The 27,558-nt window shown below is 47.4% G+C and overlaps 1 protein-coding gene across 3 annotated transcripts in view; it reads left to right on the plus strand.

Annotated features, from left to right (window-relative positions):
• The window catches only part of LOC147123760 (transcription factor COE3-like), a 145,731-nt gene that overhangs the window by 103,608 nt on the left and 14,565 nt on the right, over positions 1-27,558 (plus strand). For 2 of the 3 annotated variants that reach the window (XM_085975725.1, XM_085975729.1), the window contains exons 5-8: positions 7,040-7,105; positions 9,184-9,361; positions 19,980-20,159; positions 24,961-25,158. In XM_085975725.1, coding sequence (XP_085831851.1) covers positions 7,040-7,105; positions 9,184-9,361; positions 19,980-20,159; positions 24,961-25,158 — 622 coding nt within the window. The remainder of the gene's footprint in view (positions 1-7,039; positions 7,106-9,183; positions 9,362-19,979; positions 20,160-24,960; positions 25,159-27,558) is intronic. The other variant, XM_085975736.1, reaches the window with a different exon arrangement.

Below are 27,558 nucleotides of genomic sequence, written 5' to 3' on the forward strand. Positions count from 1 at the left end.
TGTTGCTGCTCCCTCCTGTTGTGAGCAAGCTTGGCCTGCAAGAAAAAGGACAGCGTGTGAGTGAGTGTGCCGCCATGTGTTTGGCAGATGTGTCTACCATAGTTGAATAGCTGTTAACATATGCAAGGTGTGAGATGTGGATGTCACTTTTAGTAAATGGGCATAGTTGGTAGGTGAGTGTTGGGGATACATAGAAACATAGAAGATAGGAGCAGGAGTAGGCCATTCGGCCCCTCGAGCCTGCTCCGCCATTCAATGAGATCATGGCTGATCATCCAAATTCAGTACCCTGTTCCTGCCTTCTCTCCATATCCCTTGATCCCCCTAGCTTTAAGAAATGTGGTGGTGTATACCGTCTGTGCACAGAGTGAGGTTGAGATGGTGGTATCTAGAGGTTTCTCCAGCATCTACTCACCCTGACCGCCAGAGTGAGGTGGTTGAACTTCTTGCAGCACTGGGTGTGAGTCCTGTGGACCAGGTTTCTGGCTGAGCCGTACTGGGCCACCTCCCTCCACATCCTCCTGAAGTCCTGCGGCAATGGCCTCCTGCCAGTGTCTGGGAACAGCACTGCCCGTCAGCATTCCACGGCCGCAACCGGAGCCACCAAAGCCTGGTCGCTGAACCGGCGAGCTCTCTCCCTGGGCCTCTGATCAGCCATGAGATTCCTGGCTGATGGGTTGCAGCTCCTTGCAGGCCCGGGTCACAAGCAGCAGTGATCAGGGTGAGGCTGTGCAGCATGATGGACCCTCCCCTTTAAGAACTGGAAGGCGCCAGTCTGTCTGAGTACTGGGTGATTGACAGGGCCTGAGCTTGAGTAGCGCTCTGCGGTTGCGCCTCGCTCCCCGACGTTAGCGCCCTAAGAGAAGTGTGTAGCGCTTGATTTAGCGCTCCAATCACCTCCAGGGGCACTAAAACTGAATTTTGTGGTCGCTGGCGATAATTAGCACCGGGCGCTAAAGTTTGCGCCCGGGCAATGTTAGCGCCTCAAAACGGTCGCTACCGAATTTTTCCCCTGATGTGTCAATACAGGAAACTTTCTGGTATCCGGCACGGACGGAACCGACGTGGTGCCGGCTCATCAACAATTCCGGATAACCGAACGCTATAGTAAAAGATACGGAGCTCAGAGCTCCGTATAAAGCAACAAACCCTGTCTTCAAAACAATGGGCACAAGTTGCAAGCGTCTCTGTAGCTTAGCAACAGCTTCAGCTACACCCTTGCACAGCAACAAATGGAGTAAAAAAAGTAATAAAGGTAAAAAAAAGTTACCTGAACCGACTCCTGAATTTTGCCGGTGGATAGAGCGTTCCGGTTATTTAGGGGCTGGTTAATCAAAAGTTTCCTGTATGTGAATCCAAGCCTTGTTTCCTTTCACTCTTAAAGTTGCACCTTAGGGCTCGCCTCCCTTTGAGGACTGAGTACGTGCGGTCAAAGTCTTGCAAGGAATTTATTTCAAACTGAGAATAGAACAACCTAGAAATATGCAGCGAGCATCTGAAGACAAAATGACAGACTGACTTTTTCCTCCTGGGGGAGTAGCCCGTCTTCTCTTTTTAGAAACTGTCCTTTGCTGCACTTTATCTCTCTTGTGTCAGCCGTGGCTTAGTGGGTCGCTCTCCTCGCCTCCGAGTCAGAAGGTTGTGGGTTCAAGTCCCGCTCCATGGGCACAAAAGCTAGGCTGACACTCCCAGTGCAGTGCTGCACTGTCGGAGGTGCCGTCTTTCAGAGGAGACGTTAAACCCGAGGCCCCGTCTGCTCTCTCAGGTGGACGTAAAAGATCCTATGGCTCTATTTTGAAGAAGAGCAGGGGAGTTATTATGAATGTCCTGGCCAATATTTATCCCTCAACCCACCTCACTTAAAAAATAGCTGATTATCACATTGCTGTTTGTGGGATCTTGCTGTGCACAAATTGGCTGCTGCGTTTCCTACATTACAACAGTGACTCCACTTCGAAAGTACTTTATTGGCTGTAAAGTGCTTTCTTATAGCAAGCTACAAAATACCAGATTTATTAAATTTAATTTCAGAACTGACCTTGGACAGCAGTTACAACCAGACCCACTCACGCCAACTTGACAATGCCAGATACCTACCCCTATGGGAGTCACTTACTCGGCTCATTCTGTTTCACACATCTTATGAAGTCAACAACAGCAACTTGCATTCATATAGCACCTTTAACGTAGTTAAATGTCCCAAGGCGCTTCACAGGAGCGATATCACACACAATTTGACACTGAGCCACATGAGATATTAGGACAAGTGACCAAAAGCTTGGGCAAAGAGGTAGGTTGTCCTAGGGGGAGTGTTTGCTAGTGCTGTTGGGGAGGGTTTAAACTAAAATGGCAGGGGGTTGGGAACCTGTGCAGGGAGACAGAGGAAAGGGAAGCAAGGATAGAAACAAAAGACAGGAAGGAGCAAAGCAAACGTGGAAGGCAGAGAAATCAAGGGTGTAAATCAAACATGGCTACAGTAAATAATAATTCTAAAAGGACTTAAGAGTGTTAAGTTAAGGACTTAATTCTGTCTTAATGCGAGGAGCATTCGTAATAAGGTGGATGAATTATCTGCGCAAATAGATGTAAACAGATATGATATAATTGGGATTACGGAGACATAGCTCCAGGGTGACTAAGGCTGGGAATTCAACATCCAGGGGTATTCAATATTCAGGAAGGATAGGCAAAATGGAAAAGGAGGTGGGGTAGCATTGCTGGTTAAAGGGGAGATTAACACAATAGTAAGGAAGGATATTAGCTCTGATGATGTGGAATCTGTATGGGTAGAGCTGAGAAATACCAAGGGGCAGAAAACATTAGTGGGAGTTGTATACAGACCCCCAAACAGTAATGCTGAGGTTGGGGATGGCATTAAACTGGAAATTAGAGACACGTGCAATAAGGGCACAGCAGTTATCATGGGTGACTTTAATCTATATATATAGATTGGGCCAACCAAATTAGTAACAATACTGTGGAGGAGGAATTCCTAGAGCATATACGGGATGGTTTCCTGGACCAATATGTCGAGGAACCAAGTAGAGATCAGGCCATCTTAGACTGGGTATTATGTAATGAGAAAGGATTAATTAGCAATCTTGTTGTGCGAGGCCCCTTGGGGAGGAGCGATCATAATATGATAGAAATCTTCATTAAAATGGAGAGTGAAGTAGTTGACTCGGAGACTAGGGTCCTGAATTTAAATAAAGGAAACTACGATGGTATGAGGCATGAGTTGGCTAGGATGGATTGGGGAACCTTACTTAAAGGGTTGATGGTGGATAGGCAATGGCAAACATTTTAAGATCGCATGGATGAACTACAGAATTTGTTCATCTCTGTTTGGCATAAAAATAAAACAAAAAAGGTGACTCAACCGTGGCTAACAAGGGAAATTAGGGACAGCATAAGATCCAAGGAGAGGACATATAATTTGGCCAGAAAAAGCAGCAAACCTGAGGATTGGGAGCAGTTTAGGATTCAGCAAAGGAGGACAAAGGGATTAATTAAGAGGGGGAAAATAGATTATGAGAGTAAGCTTTCAGGGAACATAAAAACTGACTGTAAAAGCTTCTATAGATATGAGAAGAGAAAAAGATTGGTGAAGTCAAGCATAGGTCCCTTGCAGTCAGAATCAGGGGAATTTATAATGGGGAACAAAGAAGTGGTAACCAATTAAATACATACTTTGGTTCTGTCTTCACAAAGGAGGACACAAATAAACTCCCAGAGATGTCAGGGAACATAGGGTCCAATGAGAGGGAGGAATTGAATGAAATCAGTATTTGTAGGGAAAATGGTGTTAGGGAAATTGACGGGATTGATGGTCGATAAATCCCCAGGGCCTGATAATCTACATCCTAGGGTACTTAAGGAAGTGGCCCTAGAAATAGTAGATGCATTGCTTGTCATCTTCCAAAATTCTATAGACTCTGGAACAGTTCCCATGGATTGGAGGGTAGCTAATGTAACCCCACTATTTAAAAAAGGTGGTAGAGAGAAAACGGGGAATTACAGACCGTTAAGCCTGACATCGGTAGTGGGGAAAATACTAGAGTCCATTATAAAAGATGTAATAGCAGAGCATTTGGAAAACAGTGACAGGATCAGACAAAGTCAACATGGATTTACAAAAGGTAAATCGTGCTTGACTAATCTACTGGAATTTTTTGAGGATGTAACTGGTAAAATAGATAAGGGAGAACCAGTGGATGTGGTGTATTTGGACTTTCAGAAGGCTTTCGATAAGGTCTCGCATAAGAGATTAGCGTGCAAAGTTAAAACACTTGGGATTGGTGGTAAGGTACTGACTTGGATAGAGAACTGGTTGGCAGACAGGAAGCAAAGAGTTGGAATAAATAGGTCTTTTTCCAAGTGGCAGGCAGTGACTAGTGGGGTACCGCAGGGATCGGTGCTAGGACCCCAGCTATTCACAATATATATTAATGATCTAGACGAGGGAACTAGATGTAATATCTCCAAGTTTGCAGACGATACAAAGCTGGGTGGGCGTGTGTGCTGTGAGGAGGATGCAGAGAAACTCCAGTGTGATTTGGACAGGTTGGGTGATTGGGCAGATGCATGGCAGATGCAGTATAATGTGGATAAATGCGAGGTTATCCACTTTGGTGGCAAAAACAGGAAGGCAGATTATTATCTGAACGGCAATCGATTGGGAAAAGGGGAAGTGCAACGAGACCTGGGTGTCCTTGTGCACCAGTCTCTGAAGGTAAGCATGCAGGTGCAGCAGGTGGTTAAGAAGGCAAATGGTATGTTGGCCTTCATAGCGAGAGGATTTGAGTACAGGAGCAAGGATGTCTTGCTGCAGTTGTACAGGGCCTTGGTGAGACCACACCTTGAGTATTGTGTGCAGTTTTGGTCACCTTATCTGAGGAAGGATGTCCTTGCCATGGAGGGAGTGCAGCACAGATTCACCAGACTGAAACCTGGGATGGCAGGAATGACGTATGAAGAGAGATTGGGTCGATTAGGCTTATATTCGCTAGAGTTTAGAAGAATGAGAGGGGATCTCATTGAAACTTATAAAATTCTAACAGGACTAGACAGACTAGATGCAGGAAGGATGTTCCCGATGGAGGGGGAGTCCAGAACCAGGGGTCACAGTCTAAGGATAAGGGGTAAGCCATTTATGACTGAGATGAGGAGGAATTTCTTCACCCAGAGAGTGGTGAACCTCTGAAATTTTCTACCACAGAAGGCACTTGAGGCCAACTCATTAAATATATTCAAGAAGGCGTTAGATATATTTCTTATGGCTAAAGGGATCAAGGGATATGGGGAGAAAGCAGGGACAGGGTACTGAATTTGGATGATCAGCCAAGATCTCATTAAATGGCAGAACAGGCTCGAGCGGCCGAATGGCCTACTCCTGCTCCTACCTGCTATGTTTCTATGTTGTAAGGAGCTCTCCCTGCACATGTTACCCCTTCTACCATGTACTGGCCGCCAGTAGACCTCTTTTGAGGTGCGATCGAATAAATAAGTATTGGAAACTTTGTTATATCCAGCACCGACGGGACCGAGCTGTTGCCGATCTATCAAAACTGCCGGACATACCAGCGTTAATGTTGAAGCATACGGAGGTTTTCATCTCCGTATCTGACAACAAACACTGTTGCTTAGCAACAGCTTCAAACAGTCGGCCCGTACCTTGGAAGCGTCTCTGTAGCTTAGCAACAGCTTCAGAGAGACTTTCTAGAGCCTGACTGTTGGGGAAAAAAGCCACGAGAAGAAAAAAACCTAACAAAATGGCTCCTGATCTCTGCCGGTAGATCAAGGTTTCCGGACATACAACCTCCGGATAAACCAAAGTCTCCTGTAAAACTGCCACACACAGCCTCTGATTATCTGACTGACCTTAAACTCACATTCACATGGAAAAGAACCAGGGAGAAATCAGCCGGGCTGGAGACAGTTCCTTTGAGGAGCAATGAGACTTCTCGTTCCCTTCTTGCAAACTTTAATGTGCTTTCAATCATCCGACTGCTGCATCAGTGGATTATACTCACAACTCCGCAATCCCTCAGCTCCCAATTCATTTCAAATCGCTTTTAGAGGGAATGAAAAATAAAAAATAAAAGTGGAAGTACAGGAACATGTCCGTGTGTCGACCTGTCTGTCTGTCTGTCTGTCTGTACTTAAATAGATGCCGATATACATGAAGGCTCTGTATTTATGTCTGTGTGTCCACTGTCTGCCTGTCTATTTATCTGTATCTATCTGTCTCTCTCGCTCCATGTCTGTCTATCTGTCTTCCTATCTCTTTATACCTATCACTATCTTTATCTCAATCTCTTTCTTTCTACAGTATCTCCATTTCTGTCTCATTATCGCTCTATCGCTATCTATCTAATTCTCCCTCTATCTATCTCACTTTCTGTCTCTCTATCTCTCCCCACCTCTATACCTCTATCTGTATCTATCTCTCTATTTGTCTCTCTCCATCTCTCTATTTATCTCTCACCTATCTATCTGTCTATCTCTCTCTGTCTCTATCTATCTACCTATCTATCTCTATCTCTCTCTCTGTATCTATCTCTCTATCTATCTGTCTATCTCTCTTTCTATCTCTCTATCTATCTCTGTCTATCTCTCTCTATCTGTCTATCTCTGTCTATCTGTGTCTATCTATCTGTCTCTCCATCTCTATCTATCTCTCTGTCTATCCCTCTCTCTCCCTCTCCATCTCTCTATCTATCTCTCTATCTCTCTGTCTGTTTCTCTTAATCCCTCTCGATCTGTCTTTCTCTATCTCTTTCTCTCCCTCTCCATCTCTCTATCTATCTCTCTATCTATCTCTCTGTCTGTCTCTCTTAATCCCTCTTGATCTGTCTATATCTCTCTCTCCCTCTCCATCTCTCTATCTCTCTATCTATCTCTCTGTCTCTGTCTGTCTGTGTGTGTGTCTCTCTCTCTCTCTCTCTCTCCCTCTCCATCTCTCTATCTATCCACACACACAGCCAACAAACCCGAAACAAGGAGGACCCGTTCTTAATGACAGTTGTTTGCTTTGCAGGAGGTTCTGCTGAAGCGAGCGGCTGACCTGGTCGAAGCCTTGTACGGGATGCCACACAACAACCAGGTAGGCGAGAGAAGGAGAGTGCGTTGCCAGGGGCAGCCACACCCAGTCTTCTTGGAGCAAGATCTTGAAGCTCTGGAGAAGCAAATACTTTATTTTGACAGCCTTTAAACTGCTGTTTGCAATATTAGTGGATGAAGACTTAGCGTGTTTGTGTGACGTGCCTTTTGTCCGTTGTAGTCACACATTTATGTTAAATGGGTTTATTCCTTTGCTAAAATAGCAGACAGAGAAATGCTGTGTGTTCATTCACTGATATCCTCCACAATCATTTCTGGATTTTTATTCTTTTGGTCCTTCTGTGCTCACTTGATAGGTCCACCCTTGACAATAAACCCTACCAAACCCTGGATCCGAATTGGCAGAAGAGGTTCAGAGAGAAGAGAAACCAATGGCCTCATTGTGACCTTCTCCATCACGTACCCCATTAATATCTTTGTATTTATAATTAATGTCTTGTATTTAATTCCTGGCACTAATTCAGGAATTGCCATTTGACCTGCACAGTGATGGACCAAGGCCCTTTGTGCAGGACACCAGCAACATTGAAAAGACTAAACGGCAGCATGAGATAATCAACAGGTTCAGGTGATATCAAGCGTATCCTCAAGATGGGAGAAAGAAATTATGACTGAGAGAAGATAGAAGGTCCATAGTTTTGAGGTCCTGGGTTGTAATGAGTTTGAATAAGAATACAAAGAGAAATGTTATTGCCAACAACTGATCTCATCAGAAAATTCTACGTGGTTTTTAAGCTTTGAACAATAATGTAATTTTGGTGAAATCTTATTTCTTTATTGTTAAACATAAACCCTTTCATGTAAAAATTTCTGGCAGCCATCTTATCACTGGCATGCAATATCCCTCCTCCAATTAAAAGCAATCCCACCCTCCCAGCGATCCCATGATCCCAACCTTCCAGCGATCCCAAGCTCCCACCCTTCCAGTGATCCCACCCTTCCAGTGATCCCACCCTTCCAGTGATTCCACCCTCCCAGCGATCCCACCCTCCCAGCGATCCCACCCTCCCAGCGATCCCACCCTCCCAGCAATCCCGTGATCTCACATTTCCAGCGATCCCACCCTCCCCGCGATCCCACCCTCCCCGCGATCCCACCCTCCCAGCGATCCCACCCTCCCCGCGATCCCACCCTCCCAGTGAACCGACCCATTCCGCGATCCCACCCTCCCAGCGATCCCACTCTCCCAGTGAACTGACCCATTCCGCGATCCCACCCTCCCAGCAAGGAAGCCGTGCTAACAAGAAGCATTGTACGATGACAGAGCTCCAAAATTGGAGCCACAATTCTCCAACCTGTACTGGTGAGGCTCCCTGCATGCTGGGGTTCCGCATCGTGGATTACACACCTAAAGCGTGGGATCTTGCTGTGCGCAAATTGGCTGCCACGTCTCCCTGCAGTACATCAGTGACTATCTCACTGCAAGTTCTTTCTACGTTTTGGTCAGTCCAATGAAACAGCTTCACCATGCAAGTTCATAGAAACATAGAAGATAGGAGCAGGAGTAGGCCATTCGGCCCCTCGAGCCTGTTCCGCCATTTAATGAGATCATGGCTGATCATCCAAATTCAGTACCCTGTCCCTGCCTTCTCCCCATATCCCTTGATCCCTTTAGCCTTAAAAAAATATATCTAACTCCTTCTTGAATATATTTAATGAATTGGCCTCAACTGCCCTCTGTGGTAGAGAATTCCACAGGTTCACCACTCTCTGGGTGAAGAAATTCCTCCTTATCTCTGTCCTAAATGGCTTACCCCTTATCCTTAGACTGTGACCCCTGGTTCTGGACTCCCCCGCCATCGGGAACAGCCTTCCTGCATCTAGTCTGTCTAGTTTAGTCCTGTTAGAATTTTATAAGTTTCAATGAGATCCCCTCTCATTCTTCTAAACTCCAGCGAATATAAGCCCAATTGACCCAATCTCTCCTCATACGTCATTCCTGCCCCCACTATTGAGCTGTAATAGATCTTTCTTTTTCAGACACTACGTGGCCAGTTGGGCATTTCCAGAAATGTTCCGTCTTTTGTTAAGTCTTAACCCATTTGTGCGTTTTCCCTGCAGGAGATTATCCTGAAGCGAGCGGCAGATATCGCGGAAGCTCTGTACAGCGTCCCGCGGAGCCACAACCAACTTCCGTCCCTCGGCAACACCTCTGGCCACTCGGGGATGATGGGGGTGAACTCCTACAGCGGCCAGCTGGCTGTTAACGTTTCGGAGACAGCGCAAGCCAACGATCAAGGTTTGCCAATCCATCTCTCTTTCTCATTCTTTTAGTTTATTTATTTTTTTGGTTGAGAAAGCAAGGTGAAGGGTCAAAGCCCAAAGTTCACGACACCATCGGAGCAGAAAAGGAAATGAGGCAAGTCAAAATAAAACGGTGAGGACAACCGACCTTGGGCTGTAAATGGATGTAGATCGTAGGAAGGATGGGATACACGACTTCTAGTGCCAGCCATGGCTCAGTGGGCAGCACCCTCGTGTCTGAGTCAGACAGGTCATGTGTTCAGGTCCCACTCCAGAGACTTGAGCACAAAAATCTAGGCTGACATTCCAGTGCAGTACTGAGGGGAGTGCTGCACTGTCAGAGGTGCCGTCTTTCGGATGAGACGTTAAACCGAGGCCCCGTCTGCCTTCTCAGGAGGACATAAAAGATCCCGTGGCACTGTTTCAAAGAAGGGCCAATAGTTATCCCCTCAATCAACATCACTAAAACAGATTATCTGGTCATTATCACATTGCTGTTTGCGGGAGCTTGCTGTGTGCAGATTGGCTGCCGTGTTTCCTGCATTACAACAGTGACGACCCTTCAAAAAGTACTTCATTGGCTGTAAAGTGCTTTGGGATGTCCGGTGGTTGTGAAATGCGATTCTTTCCTTCTTTATGTCACGCTGTCTCCACGCGAAGAGGAGTCACACGTAACCCGTCCTACAGTCAGTGAGCGAGAGAGGCTCACCTTTCTGTTCTCAATTAATAGGCTGAGGAACGCCTGAGATTGTCGGATGAGCTGGCCGGGCTCCTAGCCCCAAGGCACAGTGCTGTCTCGGCGAGCCCGTGACTGACCCCTCTCCGCACCATTTCTAGCAGTTTTGCTTAACTCAGTGAGCCGCTTGATTTGGGAAAAAAAGTACCATTTTCCAAGGCCTGAAGAGGCCGACCATCGCTAGGGGTTGTGACTCCACAGACATCGCCCCATCTGGCCAATCTTCATACTTGAGCCTGGACGCACTTAGCGTCAGCGGGTAATCTGTGGCACAAGTTGGGGCGGGGGTTCTCAACTGAGTCGAATCCCTTTCTCGCCCATCGCCCAGCCAGCTGGTACATACCAGAATCTGCCAGATTTGAGGCAGGAAACTAAACTGTTTTTGAAAGAAAATGAAAAAGGAAAGGGAGTCTTGCATTCATACAGTGCCTTTCACCGCCTCAGGACATCCCAACTCGCTTTACAGCCAATGAAGTACTATTTGGAGTGTAGTCACTGTTGTAATGTAGGAAACGCGGCAGCCAATTTACACACAGCAAGCTTCCACAAACAGCAATGTGATAATGACCAGATAATCTGTTTTAGTGATGTTGGTTGAGGGAATAGATATTGGCCCAGGACACCAGGGGGGAATCATAGAATCATAGAATGGTTACAGCAAAGAAGGAGGCCATTCAGCCCGTCGAGCCCATGCCGGCTCTCTGCAAGAGCACTTCGGCTAGTCCCACTCCCCCGCCCTTTCCCTGTAGCCCTGCAAACATTGTTCCTTCAGGTACTTATCCAATTCCCTTTTGAAAGCCATGATTGAGTCTGCCTCCGCCACCAGGTCCTAACCACTCGCTGCGTAAAAAAGTTTTTCCTCACGTCGTCTTTGGTTCTTTTGCCAATCACCTTAAATCTGTGTCCCCTGGTTCTTGACCCTTCTGCCAATGGGTACAGTTTCTCGCTCTAGACTCCTCATGATTTTGAACACCTCTATCAAATCTCCTCTCAACCTTCTCTGCTCTAAGGGGAACAACCCCAGCTTTTCTAGTCTACCCACATAACTGAAGTACCTCATCCCTGGAATCATTCTTGTAAATCTTTTCTGCACCCTCTCTAAGGCCTTCACATCCTTCCTAAAGTGCGGTGCCCAGAATTGGATACAATACTCCAGTTGAGGCCGAACCAGTGTTTTACAAACATTCATCATAACTTCCTTGCTTTTGTACTCTATGCCTCTATTTATACAGCCCAGGATCCCGTAAGCTTTTTTAACCGCTTTCTCAACCTGCCCTATCACCTTCAACGATTTGTGCACATATACCCCCGGGTCTCTCTGTTTCTGCACCCCCTTTAGAATTGTACCCTTCAGTTTATATTGCCTCTCCTCGTTCTTCCTACCAAAATGTATCACTTTGCACTTTCCTGCATTAAACTTCATCTGCCACCTGTCCGCCCATTCCACCAGCCTGTCTATGTCCTCTTGAAGTCCGTCACTATCCTCCTCACTGTTCACGATACGTCCAGGTTTTGTGTCATCCTCTGCTCTTCTTTGAAGTAGTGGTGTGGGATCTTTTATATCCACTCAAGAGGGCAGACATAAGAACGTAAGAAATAGGAGCAGGAGTAGGCCTTTCAGCAAATTGAGCCTGCTCCGCTATTCAGTGAGATCATGGCTGATCTTCTGCCTCAACTCCACTTTCCTGCACTATCCCCATACCCCTTGATTCCCTTACGGGGCTTCGGTTTAACATCTCATCTGACAGTGCAGTACTCCCTCAGTACTGCCTTGAATTGTCAGTCTAGATTTTGTTCTTAAGTCTCTGATAAGGTCACCAGCCCTCCAGGACTGCCCTGGAGTCGCCAGGAATTGAAGATTAATCTCCTGGACACTGCTGCGAGCGACCCCCCGGGGGGGGGGGAAATCATTCGAAGGCATTTTTTAAACATTGTGGGGTCGATTTTCCCGAACCTGTCGGGAAGAAGGCGGGACTTCTCCTTTCGGGTTTTAGACCTGCCTACTTCGACGTCCGGCCAATCCGCGCGATTTTCCCTTGATTGACGTTGTTAAGTACAGGTAAGTAAAAGTTCTTTACACACTTTAGACACACCAAACACACTTACCTTTGCACTTATGCGCCCATCACTCACCTGAGCGCCAACATCGCGACCCCTCCAAGTCCTTCAACCCGACGGCCCGACTCCTCTAACCTGGCGTGGTTTGGAGCCGTCGGGAAACCCACACGAAACCCCTCAAAATAGGGATTAGGCTAAAAACTGCCTGTTAACTACCTGTTAACAGGCAGTTAATTGGCACTAATCCCATCCCGCCTGGTTTCGGCGGGTCCCAGTGCGGGGCAGGTACCCGCCGCCCCTGAAACTTACGTGGGGCGGGGTTTTGGGTGGGATGGTGTCGGGACCCCCAAATTTGGGATTTCCCCCCCCCCCCCACACAACTGAAACCCCGCCTGACGGCTCCACGAAAATCTAGCCCTGTGTGTCTTGTTCATTTTCTTTGAAGACTTTTATTTATTGGTTATAAATATATTGGAGATGAGGAAAAGAGGCTGATTGATGAGGAGGGGAGAGGTCATATGATGAAACCCCTAGTAATAAGTCCAACCGGCGCTGGCAACAGTTGTCTCTGGAGTGGGACTTGAACCCACAAACTTCTTACTCAGAGACAAGAGTGCTTCCCACTGACCCACGGCTCTAATGGGTAAGGGTGGAATGATAGAGAGGGAAGTAAAAAGAAAAGAAAGACTTGCATTTCTATAGCGCCTTTCATGACCACCGCACATGCCAAAGTGCTTTACAGCCAATGAAGTACTTCTTGAAGTGTGATAATGTAGGAAACGCGGCAGCCAATTTGCGCACAGCAAACTCCCATATGATAATGATCAGATAATCTGTTTTTTTATTGATGTTGGTTGAGGGATAAATATTGGTCAGGACAGCGGAGATAACTCACCTCTGCTCTTCTTCGAAATAGTGCCGGGGGATCTTTTACATCCACCTGAGAGCAGACGGGGCCTCAGTTTAGCATCTCATCCGAAAGATGGCACCTACTGACAGTGCAGCACTCCCTCAGTACTGCACTGGGAGAGCCAGCCTAGATTTTTTGTGCTCAAGGCACTAGCGTGGGATTTGAACCTACAATCTCCAGATTCAGAGGTGAGGGTGCTATCCGCCGAGCCACAGCTGACCCTTGTTTTTTTTTTTCCCTGAGATTTTACCGATCGCTTTCACAGCCAGAATGTACTTTTATATTATCAGGACGTGTCTTGACTAACACCAGCCTTCGGTTCCAGTTTCTGTCACTGCCTGGCCCGAAAGGAAAAGTAATGGAAAAATAAACAGTGATTATTCTGACCCCAGACTTTATTCCTCAGGTTTGTAACTGACAATCAGCATCTCAAAGTGGGAAAAAAAAAAGAAAAACCTGTCTGAGGCGAGGTAACGAAAATAAAATGGAACAATTTGTGTCGTCTCTGTTTGAGCAAAGTGGCTTTTTGATATATAACAGGGAAACGTGTCATCCCTATGGCCTGCTCTCATTGTGTGGTCACTTGAGCCTCTCTAGCCTTAATGTGCTGTGCCTCTGGTGCTGCTGGAGCTCGGGGCCTGTAGGCACGGAGCCCCGAAGGTTTCAGGCAGCAGATTGCCTCTTGAAAGATCCCCTCGGCTTCTCACCAGCCGCCCCCTGCTGTTTTTTTGCAGGGGCGCGCGCCTCTGGTAACTGTGGCCAATTACGGGACCCCGGGAGGTCGGAGCTGGATGAAACGAGGCCTAATCAAGAGGCCGTGTCCTCACAGCTGCCACGTGCAATCAGTGGGGGAGAGAGAGGGGGAGGGAGGCTCTCTCTGTTCTCAATTAGCAGGCCGAGTTGACGCCTGAGATTGTTGGTGGAGAGGGCCGGGCTCCTGGCACCAAGGCACAGCTGTCGCTCAGGTAGATTGTGATTGACTCCTCCCTGGAGTAGCTGTTTTGCTTCAACTTAGTGAGCCGCTTGATTTGGAAAAGAAAATCCCTTTTCCAATCTCTGATTTCCCCCCCCCCCTCCATCCCGCCCTGACTGCTGGGAGGTGCGTGTTATGGCTCCACAGACATCACCCCTAGCTGGCCAATCTCCAAACTTGAGCCTGGACACAGTTAGCGTCAGTGAGTAACCTGTGGTACAACGAGGGTTCTCAACCGAGATGAATTACTGAGTATTAACAGCAAAGAAACAGGCCATTCGGCTCAACTGGTCCGTGCTGGTGTTTAATGCTCCACACGAGCCTCCTCCCACCCTCTTCATCTCACCCCATCAACATATCCTTCTATTCCTTTCTCCCTCATGTGTTTATCTAGCTCCCCCTTAAATGCATCTGTACTGTTCACCTCAACCACTCCCTGTGATAGCGAGTTCCACATTCTCACCACTCTCTGAATAAAGAAGTTTCTCCTGAATTCCCTGATGTATTAGTGACTATTTTGTATTTATTGCCCCTAGTTTTGGACTCCCCCGTCAGTGGAAACATCTACTCTACGTCTACCCTATCCAGCCCCTGCATCATTTTAAAGCCCTCTATCAGGTCACCCCTTCAGTCTTCTCTTTTCTAGGGAAAAGCGCTCCAGCATCTGTCTCTTTTCCTCTTCTGCTCACCTTGCTCCCCAGTTCCTTAGGAATTTCAGTAATCTCTGTAAATGTATATTAGGAACAGGAGGAGGCAATTCAGCCCCTCGAGCCTGTTCCACCATTCAATGAGATCATGGCTGACCTGTGACCTAACTCCATATACCTGCCTTTGGCCCATATCCCTTTGGTTAACAGCAAGCTATCATAGAATCATAGAAATTTACAGCACAGAAGGAGGCCATTCGGCCCATCTTGTCTGTGCCGGCCGACAAAGTGCGATCCAGCCTAATCCCACTTTCCAGCACTTGGTCCATAGCCTTGTAGGTTATGGCACTTCAAGTGCATATCCAATTACAGGAAACTCTATTATCCGGCACCAACGGGACCGGCGTGGTGTCGGTTTATCAAAAAGTCCGGATTACAGAGAGGTATAGTAAAAGGTATGAGAGCTCCGTACACAGCAACAAATCCAGGCTTCCCTGTTGCTTAGCAACAGGTGCAGGAACCCAGCCACAAGATCCAAGCGTCCCTGTTGCTTAGCAACAGGTGCAGGAACCCAGCCACAGATCCAGGAACGGCCACTAATATGAAGTAAAACTTACCTGAACCTACTCCTGAATTTTGCCGGTTAACAGAGATTTCCGGTTATTTAGGTGCCGGTAAATCGAGAGTTTCCTGTACTGGTGGTGTTCTGCAGGGGTCAGTGCTGGGAGCCCAACTCTTTTACAATCTATATTAACGATTTGGAGGAAGGGACCGAGTGCAACATATCCAAGTTTGCCGACGATACAAAGATGGGAGGGAAAGCAGTGAGTGAGGAGGACATAAAAAACCTGCAAAAGGACATAGACAGGCTAAGTGAGTGGGCAGAGATTTGGCAGATGGAATATAATGTTGGAAAGTGTGAGGTTATGCACTTTGGCAGAAAAAATCAAAGAGCAAGTTATTATCTAAACGGAGAGAAACTGCAAAGTGCTACAGTACAAAGGGATCTGGGGGTCCTGGTGCATGAAACACAAAAAGTTAGTATGCAGGTGCAGCAGGTGATCAGGAAGGCCAATGGAATCTTGGCTTTTATTGCAAGGGGGATGGAGTATAAAAACAGGGAAGTCTTGCTTCAGTTATACAGGGTATTGGTGAGGCCACACCTGGAATACTGCGTGCAGTTTTGGTTTCCATATTTAAGAAAAGATATACTTGCTCTCGAGGCGGTTCAGAGAAGGTTCACTCGGTTGATTCCGGAGATGAGGAGGTTGACGTATGAGGAAAGGTTGAGTAGGTTGGGCCTCTACTCATTGGAGTTCAGAAGAATGAGAGGCGATCTTATCAAAACATATAAGATTGTGAGGGGGCTTGATCGGGTGGATGCGGTGAGAATGTTTCCACTGATGGGTGAGACTAGAACTAGGGGGCATAATATTAGAATAAGGGGCTGCCCTTTCAAAACTGAGATGAGGAGAAACTTCTTCACTCAGAGGGTAGTAAATCTATGGAATTTGCTACCCCAGAGAGCTGTGGAAGCTGCAACATTAAATAAATTTAGAACGGAGATGGACAGTTTCCTAGCAGATAAGGGAATTAGGGGTTACGGGGAGAGAGCAGGGAAGTGGATGTGAGTCTAGATTTGGATCAGCCATGATCCTATTGAATGGCGGAGCAGGCCCGAGGGGCCGTATGGCCTACTCCTGCTCCTACTTCTTATGTTCTAAGCAGCTTCAAACAGCTGTGAAACACTGATATTTCATCTGTCAAGACCTCTTGACAGATGAAATTTCAGTCTGTTACGTCACCTGTTGCCGGGTGGCCCTTAATTGGCCTGCTGAGCCCGCTGGACGTCGATGTAGGCGGGACTAAAACCCGAAAGTTGTAGTCCCGCCTCCTTCCCGACAGCTTCAGGAAAATCTACCCCTTTGTGTCCTCCTCACAACTTGCTTTCCCACCTATCTTTGTATCATCAGCAAATTAAGCAACGTGACACTCGGTCCCTTCATACAAGTCATTAATATAGATTGTCAATAGTTGAGGCCCCAGCACCGATCCCTGTGGCACCCCATTAGTTACAGTTTGTCAACCTGAAAATGACCCATTTATTCCAACTCTCTGTCAGTTAGCCAATCCTCTATCCATGCTAATATATTACCCCCAACACCGTAACAAAGTGATGAGGGTCTCTGCCTCTACCACCCTTTCAGGCAGTGAGTTCCAGACCCCCACCACCCTCTGGGTGAAGAAATTTCCCCTCAAATCCCCTCTAAACCTCCGACCAATTACTTTAAATCTATGCCCCTTGGTTATTGACCCTTCCACTCTATCTAGGCCCCTCATAACTTTATACACCTCAATTAGGTCTCCCCTCAGCCTCCTCTGTTCCAAAGAAAACAACCCCAGCCTATCCAGTCTTTCCTCATAGCTAAAATTCCCCAGCCCAGGCAACATCCTCGTAAATCTCCTCTGCACCCCCTCTAGTGCAATCACATCCCTCCTGTAATGTGGTGACCAGAACTGCACGCAGTACTCTAACTGCGGCCTAACTAGTGTTTTATACAGATCAAGCATAATCCCCCTGCTCTTATATTCTATGCCATGGCTAATAAAGGCAAGCATTCTGTATGCCTTCTTAACCACCTTATCTACCTGTTCTGCTACCTTCAGGGATCTGTGGACATGCACTCCAAGGTCCCTCTGATCTTCTGCACTTCTCAGTGTCCTACCATTTATAGTGTATTCCCTTTCCTTGTTAGCCCTCCCTAAATGCATTACCTCACACTTCTCCAGATTGAATTCCATTTACCACTGTTCGGCCTACCTGACCAGTCCGTTGATATCTTCCTGCAATCTGCAGCTTTCTTTTTCATTATCAACCACACGGCCAATTTTGTATCATCTGCAAACTTCTTATTCATACTTCCTGCATTCAAGTCCAAATCATTTATATATACCACAAAAAGCAAATGACCGAGTACTGAGCCCTGCGGAACCCCACTGGAAACAGCCTTCCAGTCACAAAAACACCCTTCGACCATTACCCTTTGTTTCCTGCCTCTGAGCCAATTTTGGATCCAACTTGACACTTTGCCCTGGATCCCATGGGCTTTTACTTTCATGACCAATCTGCCATGTGGGACCTTATCAAAAGCCTTGCTAAAATCCATATATACTACATCAAACGCACTACCCTCATCGACCCTCCTTGTTACCTCCTCAAAAAAATCAATCTCCGATTTAAAATTAACAATTGATCTAGCATCAATTGCGATTTGCGGAAGAGAGTTCCAAACTTCTACCGCCCTTCGTGTGTAGTTGGGATAAATGGTTCATTCTCGGGCTGGCAATCAGTAACTAGTGGTGTTCCGCAGGGGTCAGTGCTGGGACCCCAACTCTTTACAATCTATATTAACGATTTGGAGGAAGGGACCGAGTGCAACGTATCCAAGTTTGCCGACGATACAAAGATGGGAGGGAAAGCAGTGAGTGAGGAGGACATAAAAAACCTGCAAAAGGTCATAGACAGGCTAAGTGAGTGGGCAAAAATTTGCAGATGGAATATAATGTTGGAAAGTGTGAGGTTATGCACTTCGGCAGAAAAAATCAAAGTGCAAGTTATTATCTAAATGGAGAGAAACTGCAAAGTGCTACAGTACAAAGGGATCTGGGGGTCCTGGTGCATGAAACACAAAAAGTTAGTATGCAGGTGCAGCAGGTGATCAGGAAGGCCAATGGAATCTTGGCTTTTATTGCGAGGGGGATGGAGTATAAAAACAGGGAAGTCTTGCTGCAGTTATTGGTGAGGCCACACCTGGAATACTGCGTACAGTTTTGGTTTCCATATTTAAGAAAAGATATACTTGCTCTCGAGGCGGTTCAGAGAAGGTTCACTCGGTTGATTCCGGAGATGAGGGGGTTGACATATGAGGAAAGGTTGAGTAGGTTGGGACTCTACTCATTGGAGTTCAGAAGAATGAGAGGCGATCTTATCGAAACATATAAGATTGTGAGGGGGCTTGATCGGGTGGATGCGGTGAGGATGTTTCCACTGATGGGTGAGACTAGAACTAGGGGGCATAATCTAAGAATAAGGGGCTGCCCTTTCAAAACTGAGATGAGGAGAAACTTCTTCACTCAGAGGGTAGTAAATCTATGGAATTTGCTACCCCAGAGAGCTGCGGAAGCTGCAACATTAAATACATTTAAAATGGAGATAGACAGTTTCCTAGCAGATAAGGGAATTAGGGGTTACGGGGAGAGGGCAGGGAAGTGGACGTGAGTCTAGATTCGGATCAGCCATGATCCTATTGAATGGCGGAGCAGGCCCGAGGGGCCGTATGGCCTACTCCTGCTCCTACTTTTTATTATGTTCTTATTATGCTTCCTAATTTCACTATATTGATTGTGTCCCAATCATTATGCTTCTGTGTAAACGTTAGCGCCACGTAGAGTATGGTGCTATCTGCCGTTAGTGAATTGTCAGATACAAACTGACCGAAAACTGTGTGATATACCCAGCGGTAAAGAGGGGTACACTATTAAACCAACTGCTGAAGTAAAACATTATCTGAAAGCTTAATTTGCATTTACGTCGCATAATGCACGAACAACCATTCAATATCCTCTACTAAAGCTCTGCCGGGTATCCATTAAACTGTGTAACTCACTGCCAGGTATCTATTACTCTCTGTGTAACTCACTCCCAGAGATCCGGTATTTTCTAATACAGTCAGATATCTGTTATTATCTACATACTCCAAAGACTTGAGCATAAGTATCTAGGCTGACACTCCAGTGCGGTACTGAGGGAGTGCTGCACTGTCGGAGGTGCTGTCTTTCCGGATGAGACATTAAACCGCTCTCAGGTGCACGTAAAAGATCCCACGGCGCTATTTCGAAGACGAGCAGGGGAGTTCTCCCCGGTGTCCTGGTCAAAATTGATCCCTCAACCACCACCTAAAAAACAGATGATCTGGTCATTATCACGTTGCTGTTTGTGTGATCCTTGCTGTGTGCAAATTGGCTGCCACGTTTCCTACAATACAACAGTGACTCCACTTCAAAAAGTACTTCATTAGCTGTAAAGCGCTTTGGGATGTCCAGTGGTCGTGAAAGGCACAGTATAAATTGAAGTCTTTTCTTTGTTTATTTTCATATATTTTTACAAATTTATTGTTGGTTATCAATCTGACCCTCGTGCTGTGCATGTGCTCTGTATCTGACATGTCCATGCCCTGCTTGCACTGTGTTTTCACTATTGGAATGAGCCTCGTGTCTTTTTCTGTGCAGGTTACTCCCGCAATACTAACAGTGTCTCCCCACGTGGGTACGTGACCAGCTCCACACCCCAGCAGTCTAACTACAACACCACCAGCATGAACGGGTACGGGAACGCCGGGATGACCAATCTGGGAATACCAGGCTCTCCTAGCTTCCTGAATGGGTCGACTGCCAACTCTCCTTATGCCAGTAAGTTGGGCAAAGTTCTGCACTGACCTTCGAAGGCCACAGATTGAATTATAGAATCGTCGAAAGTTACAGCACGGAAGGAGGCCATTTCGGCCCATCGTGTCCGCTCCGGCCAACAAAGAGCTATCCAGCCTAATCCCACTTCCCAGCTCTTGGTCCGTAGCCCTGCAGGTTAGAGCACCCCAAGTGCACATCCAAGTACTTTTTAAATGTGGTTAGGGTTCCTGCCTCTACCACCCTTTCAGGCAGTGAGTTCCAGACCCCCACAACCCTCTGGGTGAAGAAATTTTCCCTCAAATCCCCTCTAAACCTTCCACCAATTACTTTAAATCTGTGCCCCCTGGTTTTTGACCCCTCTGCTAAGGGAAATAGGTCCTTTCTATCCACTTTATCTAGGCCCCTCATCATTTTATACACCTCAACAAGGTCTCCCCTCAGCCTCCTCTGTTCCAAGGAAAACAGACCCAGCCTATCCAGTCTTTCCTCATAGCTAAGATTCTCTACTCCCGGCAACATCCTTGTAAATCTCCTCTGTACCCTCTCTAGTGCAATCACATCTTTCCTGTAATGTGGTGACCAGAACTGCATGCAGCACTCTAGCTGAGGCCTAACTAGTGTTTTATACAGTTGAAACATAACCCCCCCCTGCTCTTGTATTCTATGCCACGGCTCATAAAGGCAAGCATTCTGTATGCCTCCTTATCTATCTGGCCTGCTACCTTCAGGGATCTGTGGACATGCACTCCAATATCCCTTTGTTCCTCTACACTACTCAGTGCCCTACCACTTAATGTGTATTCCCTTTCCTTGTTAGCCCTCCCCAAATGCCACTGTTCTGCCCACCTGACCAATTTATTGATATCTTCCTGCATTCTACAGCTAGCTTCCTTCAGTATCAACCACACAGCCGATTTTAGTATCATCTGCAAACTTCTTAATCATACCCCCTATATTCAAGTCTAGATCATTGATATATACCACAAAAAGCAAGGGACCCAGTACTGAGCCCTGCGGAACCCCACTGGAAACAGCCTTCAGTCACACAAACACCCATCAACCATTACCCTCTGCTTCCTGTCTCCGAGCCAGGTTTGAACCCAACTTGACACTTTGCCCTGGACCCCATGGGCTTTTAACTTCGTGACCAGTCTACCACGTGGAACCTTAGTTTTTTTGGGGGGGCTTAGAAGTGATTGGAGGGTCAGGGCAGGGGATAAATTTTTGACGGGGGCGGGCGACGGTGTGAAACGGGCGATAGCAGCTCGGGCGCCCCTTAAACACCTCTCTCCCGATTAACGGAGATCAGGAGCAAGGCGTTCAACGTGCACTCGAACCAATATGGACCATCGCCCAATGTCAAAATGACCCCCACCCCCTTGTGGACTGTTGGGTCCAAATCGTGAGATCACTCACCTGTGCCAAAGCACAGCAGCCATTTTAATCCGTGATGGATTTTATTATTCATGATTTCCCCGTCCTGCCACCCCTTCCCTTTTACTACGTCTCGCCTGTCAGCCTTACTCCTTTATTGTGGAGCCAGAGACACCTGGGCTCCTGGAGTTCACAACTGAATTGGATCTCAGGCGCTCCGGGGCAAACCTTGTGAGGTGGGCCTTCTGAACTTTCCTGTCTTTTTGTCCCCCAATTTGCTCCCCCTTCTCTCCCGAGGGCACCGACTTTTGCCCGGGGTGAGGAGGGGCGGGGAGACATCATTCCACAGGCACCTAGAGGCCTTTGGTAGCTCGATCCAATCAGCCGTTGTTCACGTGTGACCCTTGAGCCCTCGAGCCCGGATTTATCCCATCGTTGTCACGGTAACCCATTCGAAAGAGCGCCAATCAGAAAAACCAGGCTCAAGCATTGGCACACTATTTAACTGTGCGTACAGGTTTGGTCCCAGGGACCTAAGGAAGGATATACTTGCCTTAGAGGGGATGCAATGAAGGTTCACTAGATTGATTCCTGGGATGAGAGGGCTGTCCTATGAGGAGAGATTGTGTCGAATGGGCCTAAACTCTCTGGAGTTTAGAAGAATGAGAGGTGATCTCATTGAAACATACACCTGCTGACTCCCCAAAGCCTTTCCACCATCGACAAGGCACAAGTCAGGAGTGTGATGGAATACTCTCCAATTGCCTGGATGAGTGCAGCTCCAACAACACTCAAGAAGCTCAACACCATCCAGGACAAAGTAGTCCGCTTGATTGGCACTCCATCCACCACTTTAAACATTCACTTCCTCTGTCACCGGCGTACCGTGGCTGCAGTGTGTACCGTCTACAAGATGCACTGCAGCAACTCGCCAAGGCTTCTTCGACAGCACCTCCGAAACCCACAACCTCTACCACCTAGAAGGACAAGGGCAGCAGGCGCATGGGAACACCACCACCTCCAATATCCCCTTCAAGTCACACACCATCCTGACTTGGAAGTATATCGCCGATCCTTCATCATCGCTGGGTCAAAATCCTGGAACTCCCTCCCTAAGCACTGTGGGAGTACCTTCACCACACGGACTGCAGCAGTTCAAGAAGGCGGCTCACCACCACCTTCTCAAGGGCAATTAGGGATGGGCAATAAATGCTGGCCTTGCCAGCGATGCCCACATCCCATAAATGAATAAAACAAAATATATACTCGAGTTTAGACGAATGAGAGGTGTTCTCACTGAAACATATAGATTTCTTAGAGAGTTTGAGAAGATAGATGCTGAGAGGCTGGAGAGTCTAGAACTAGGGGTCATTGTCTCAGGTTAAGGGGTCGGCCATTTAGAACTGAGATGAGGAGAAATTTCTTCACTTGGAGGGTTGTGAATCTTTGGAATTCTCTACCCCAGAGAGCTGTGGATGCTGAGTCATTGGCCCAGAAATTAGGTTCGGGGGCTTGCCGCGCGTGCAAGCCCCCAATGTGCACTCACCCGGCGCGCCGACAGCTGAAGCCTGGGCCTGCTTGGAATTCCTGTCACTGGCCCGGTTCAGCTGTCGGCGCGCTGTGCTTACCTGATCCAGCGGCGTAGTTAGTTCAATGTGCCGGCTGGGATCAGGTGAGCACTGGGCAGCCAATCAGGGGAGGGAAAACTTCATTCATGAGTTTGATAGTAAGAGCTGTCAAACTCATGAAAACTACGGGCGCCCAAAACACTACTTAAACTTTAAATAAAATTTTAAAAAACATCCCACTAATTAAATGAACTATAAATAACTTTAAAAAACTATTTTAAACAATTAATCAAATTTTTGAAAAAAATAATTTTTTAAGAAATCGGATCTAAAAATAAACTTACCTTACTGTAAAGTCCTTAAAAACAATAAAGCTGTGGAAAAAATGTTATAATTTAAAAAAATAGACCACTTACCTTAAAGAATCAAGTCCTTACGTCTCCTTTTTACATTTCTAAAAAGCTGAGGCCTTTGCACATGGGCAAACCTGTCAAAAAGAAGGAAGTTCAACACGTGCACGCAGAGTCCTGCGCGCACGCGTTGGGCCTCTGAACCCCTTGGAGGAAATGCCGGTTTCCCGCGCATGCGCTGTGCATGCTGAAATCCGGCACTTCCAACGGGCCCACGCGTGAGTACCCCGTCCATACTCACGCGTTGGGACCGGAATTACTGGGCCACTGAGTATATTCACAGACTGTGACCCCATGTTCTACATTCCCCAGCCAGGAGAAACATTTTCTCAGCATTGACCCTGTCAAGCCCCTTAAGAATAAGCCCTTAAGATTATGTCCCCTCGTTCCTGATCCCATCAGAGGAAATGGTTTCTCTCTATCCACCCTATTGAATCCTTTTAACATTTTAAACACCTCGATCAGATCACCCCTCAATCTTCTAAACTCAAGGGAATTTAAAAAAAATAAGTTTATGCAACCTGCCCTCATAATTTAACCCTTATAGTCCCCGGTATCATTCTGGTGAATCTGCACTGCACCCCCTCCAAGGCCAATATATCTCCCTCCTGAAATGCCGTGTCCAGAACTGAACGCAGTCTCCTCTCTTAGGCAGTCCCTCGGAACCGAGGATGACTTGCTTCCACATTAAAAATGAGTTCTCAGGTGACTGATGAGTCCAATGCGGGACCTACAGTCTCTGTCACAGGTGGGGCAGACGGTGGTTGAAGGGGCGGGTGGGTGGGGTGCTTGGGTTGACGTGCGCTCCTTGCACTTGGCTTCCGCTTGCTCCCGGCGAAGGGACTCGAGGTGTTCGGCGCCTTCCCGGATGCTTCTCCTCCACTTTGTGCGGTTTTGGGCCAGGGATTCCCAGGTGTCAGTGGGGATGTTGCACTTTTTCAAGGAGGCTTTGAGGGTGTCCTTGAAGCGTTTCCTCTGCCCACCTGGGGCTCTCTTGCCGTGTCGGAGTTCCGAGTAGAGCGCTTGTTTTGGGAGTCTCGTATCGGGCATGCGGACAATGTGACCCATCCATCGGAGCTGATTGAGCGTGGTCAAAGCTTCGATGCTGGGGATGTTGGCCTGAGCAAGAACACTGACGTTGGTGCGCCTATCCTGCCAATGGATTTGCAGGATCTTGCAGAGGCAGCGTTGGCGGTACCTCTCCAGTGCTTTGTGAGGTGCCTGCTGTACATGGTCCATGTCTCGGAGTACTGCAGATGGAAACAGCGTGAGAGAGAGGGTGGAGTGAAAAGAGAAGGGAGTGTGTGTGGAGGCGGTGGGGGGGTGGGGGGAAAGGAGAGGAACTTTTGGCTATGTCTCACTTAGAATCAGGTGAGGCAATCTGTAGCTTAGCTTCCCTTAAGCACTGTGAATGCTAACGTGTATTCCCTTCGTATCTGTCTTCTGTTGCAGTCATGCCGTCCAGCCCTCCTATGACGGCATCCTCCATCACCCTCTCTTCCAATGGTAACACTACCCCAGGCATTTTCTCATTCTCTCCTGTCAATATGATCTCTGCAGTGAAACAGAAGAGCGCCTTTGCCCCTGTCGTTAGGCCACAGGCCTCACCGCCCCCTACCTGCACCGGCTCCAATGGGAACAGCCTGCAAGGTGAGCTAAGCTGCCGCATTCAACGGTATTTATTTTATTATTTCTTTTATTTTGCACTTTAAGGGTGGGAGTTTTTTTTGTCAGCAGTTTCAGACAAATAAAAACGCAAGGGAGGTTGGTGGCTGAAATGCAGGGGCGTGGGAGGTCGGAGGTCAGCACACGAGCTCATAGGCTGCACTTGAACTCTGTGGGGATGTTCCCATTAGGATTGTGGGTAAGAAGTGCTGTGGTTGCTGTGTGGTCGGTGGAGCACTTGGAGAGTGGCTACACGGCACAAGAGAGGAGTTATTACCGCCGTAGGTTTTTTGAGAGGGTGAAACATTCTCACAAAAGATGTGATCTAGGCCACATTTTCGAAGCTGTAGGATCTGTGGTCTCAATTTCAGATCCCAACCAAAACGGTGTTCTCCACCCAACATGATTACTTTTGGGTTTCGGTTTATTCCCCTCTGCTCCTGAAAGTGCGGACGGTTGCTCGGATTCCACAGGTGCCAGCAATTCTCCACTACCCCGCCCAAGTCTTCATGAATAAATCTGAAAGGGAGCGTTAGAAAGATATTTGGCCCTTGTGGGCCATTACAGACATAGGGAATTGCATAGAGTCTGCAACACAGAAACAGGCCATCCGGCCCAACTTCATGGTTGATGCCGGCGCTTGTCGCGTTTATGCTCCATACGATGTTGGCAACACTGGCAAGGCCGCAATTATTGCCCATTCCTTCTTACCCTGAGAAGGTGGTGGTGGGCCTTCTAGTAGTAGTTACCACCGGGTGGCTTGCTGAGCGGTCATTAAGAGTCGAACAGGTTGTACAGGATTGGAGTCGCATGTAGGCCACACCTGCTAGGTTGGCAGATTCCCTTCCTTCTTAGTGAAACCCTTTTAGACAGTGCGTTGCAGATCAGAACAACTCACTGCATAAAAGAGACTCTCCTCATCGCCCCTCTGCTTCTTTCGCCATTTATCTTAAATCCGTGTCCTCTGGTTACCGACCCCTCCTGCTAGTGGAAACAGTTTCTCCTTATTTACTCAAAACACCTCATAATTTTAAACACCCCTATTAAATCTCCTCTTAACCTTCTCTGCCCTAAGGAGAACAATCCCAGCTTCTCCAGTCTCTCCACGCAACTGAAGTCTCTCATCCCTGGTACCATTCTGGTAAACCTCCTCTGCACCTTCTCCAAGTCCTGGACATCCTCGCTAAAGTGCGGTGCTCAGAATACTCCAGCTGAGGCCTAACCAGTGATTATTCTAAAGGTTTAGCATAACTTCCTTGCTTTTGAATTCTATGCTTCTATTAATGAAGCCAAGGATCCTGTATGCTTTTTGAACAGCCTTCTCAACTTGTCCTGCCACCTTCAGAGATTTGTGTATGTGAGCCCCCAGATCGCTCTGTTCCTGCACCCCCTTTAAAATTATATCATTTAGTTTATATTTCCGCTCCTCATTCTTCCTACCAAAATACATCACTTCACACTTCTGTCTCTAAAGAGTCATTTGAATTTAAGGCAGCATTAACCTTCACTAAGCTAGTGGGGTATGGGATCTAACAGCAGTAGTGAACTCAAAGTGGAGCTAATAAAGGGACGAGGGGTTGTGAGTAAAGCTGGCTTTGGCGCAACATTGTAACACCAGTTGCCAGTCACCCTTGGCAATGAGAAGATGTTACGGTAGCCCTCCCCGAGGGCTATTTGGGGGAGTGCAAGAAGGAGTTGGATATATTTCTTAAGGCTAAAGGGATATGGGGAGAAAGCAGGGACAGGGTACTGAATTTGGATGATCAGCCATGATCGCATTGAATGGCGGAGCAGGCTCGAGGGGCCGAATGGCCTACTGCTCCTATCTTCTATGTTTCTATGTCTATGTTTCTATGCACCAAACTGTGTGGTACAAAGAGGCACAAACCAGGGTGGTCCCGGGTTAATTCCCTGGGTACTGAGTTTACTAATCTCGCAAGGGCAACAGTTGTCTTGTTATCACTGGCCATAAACCATGTATGGAAAATAAATCCATCCTGTTCCCGATCGCTATTCCGTGACCCCCTCCTCCACCACACCCACCCACCCCCCCGCACCCCCACGGCCCCCGTTGCAAAGTGCACGTGCGTGGATAGTGTATGAGGACTAGGGTTGGACTCTGCACTGCGATGCGCCTCTCCCCACAGTCAAATAGCCTGCCAGCATTCAACGTCAGGCTGGCCATTTGCACACAAAAAAGGGAGCGGGGTGGATTCTGCCCTTTGCACAAGTGCCGCGTAACCAGCACCCACAGGAGTGCAGAACATTGGAGGGAAAGCAGCACAAAGAGTGCAATGGCAAAAAAAATTCCCCCTTCCGCCTCCGCCAATGTGACCCCCTAAGGTGCGCAGCCACGTGACTGCGCACCAATCGTGCGGTCCCGCG

This window comes from Somniosus microcephalus, chromosome 2 (genome assembly GCF_052327205.1).
Source record: "Somniosus microcephalus isolate GS21.2 chromosome 2, FLI_Smic_1.0, whole genome shotgun sequence".
NCBI classification, from domain to species: Eukaryota; Metazoa; Chordata; class Chondrichthyes; order Squaliformes; family Somniosidae; genus Somniosus; species Somniosus microcephalus.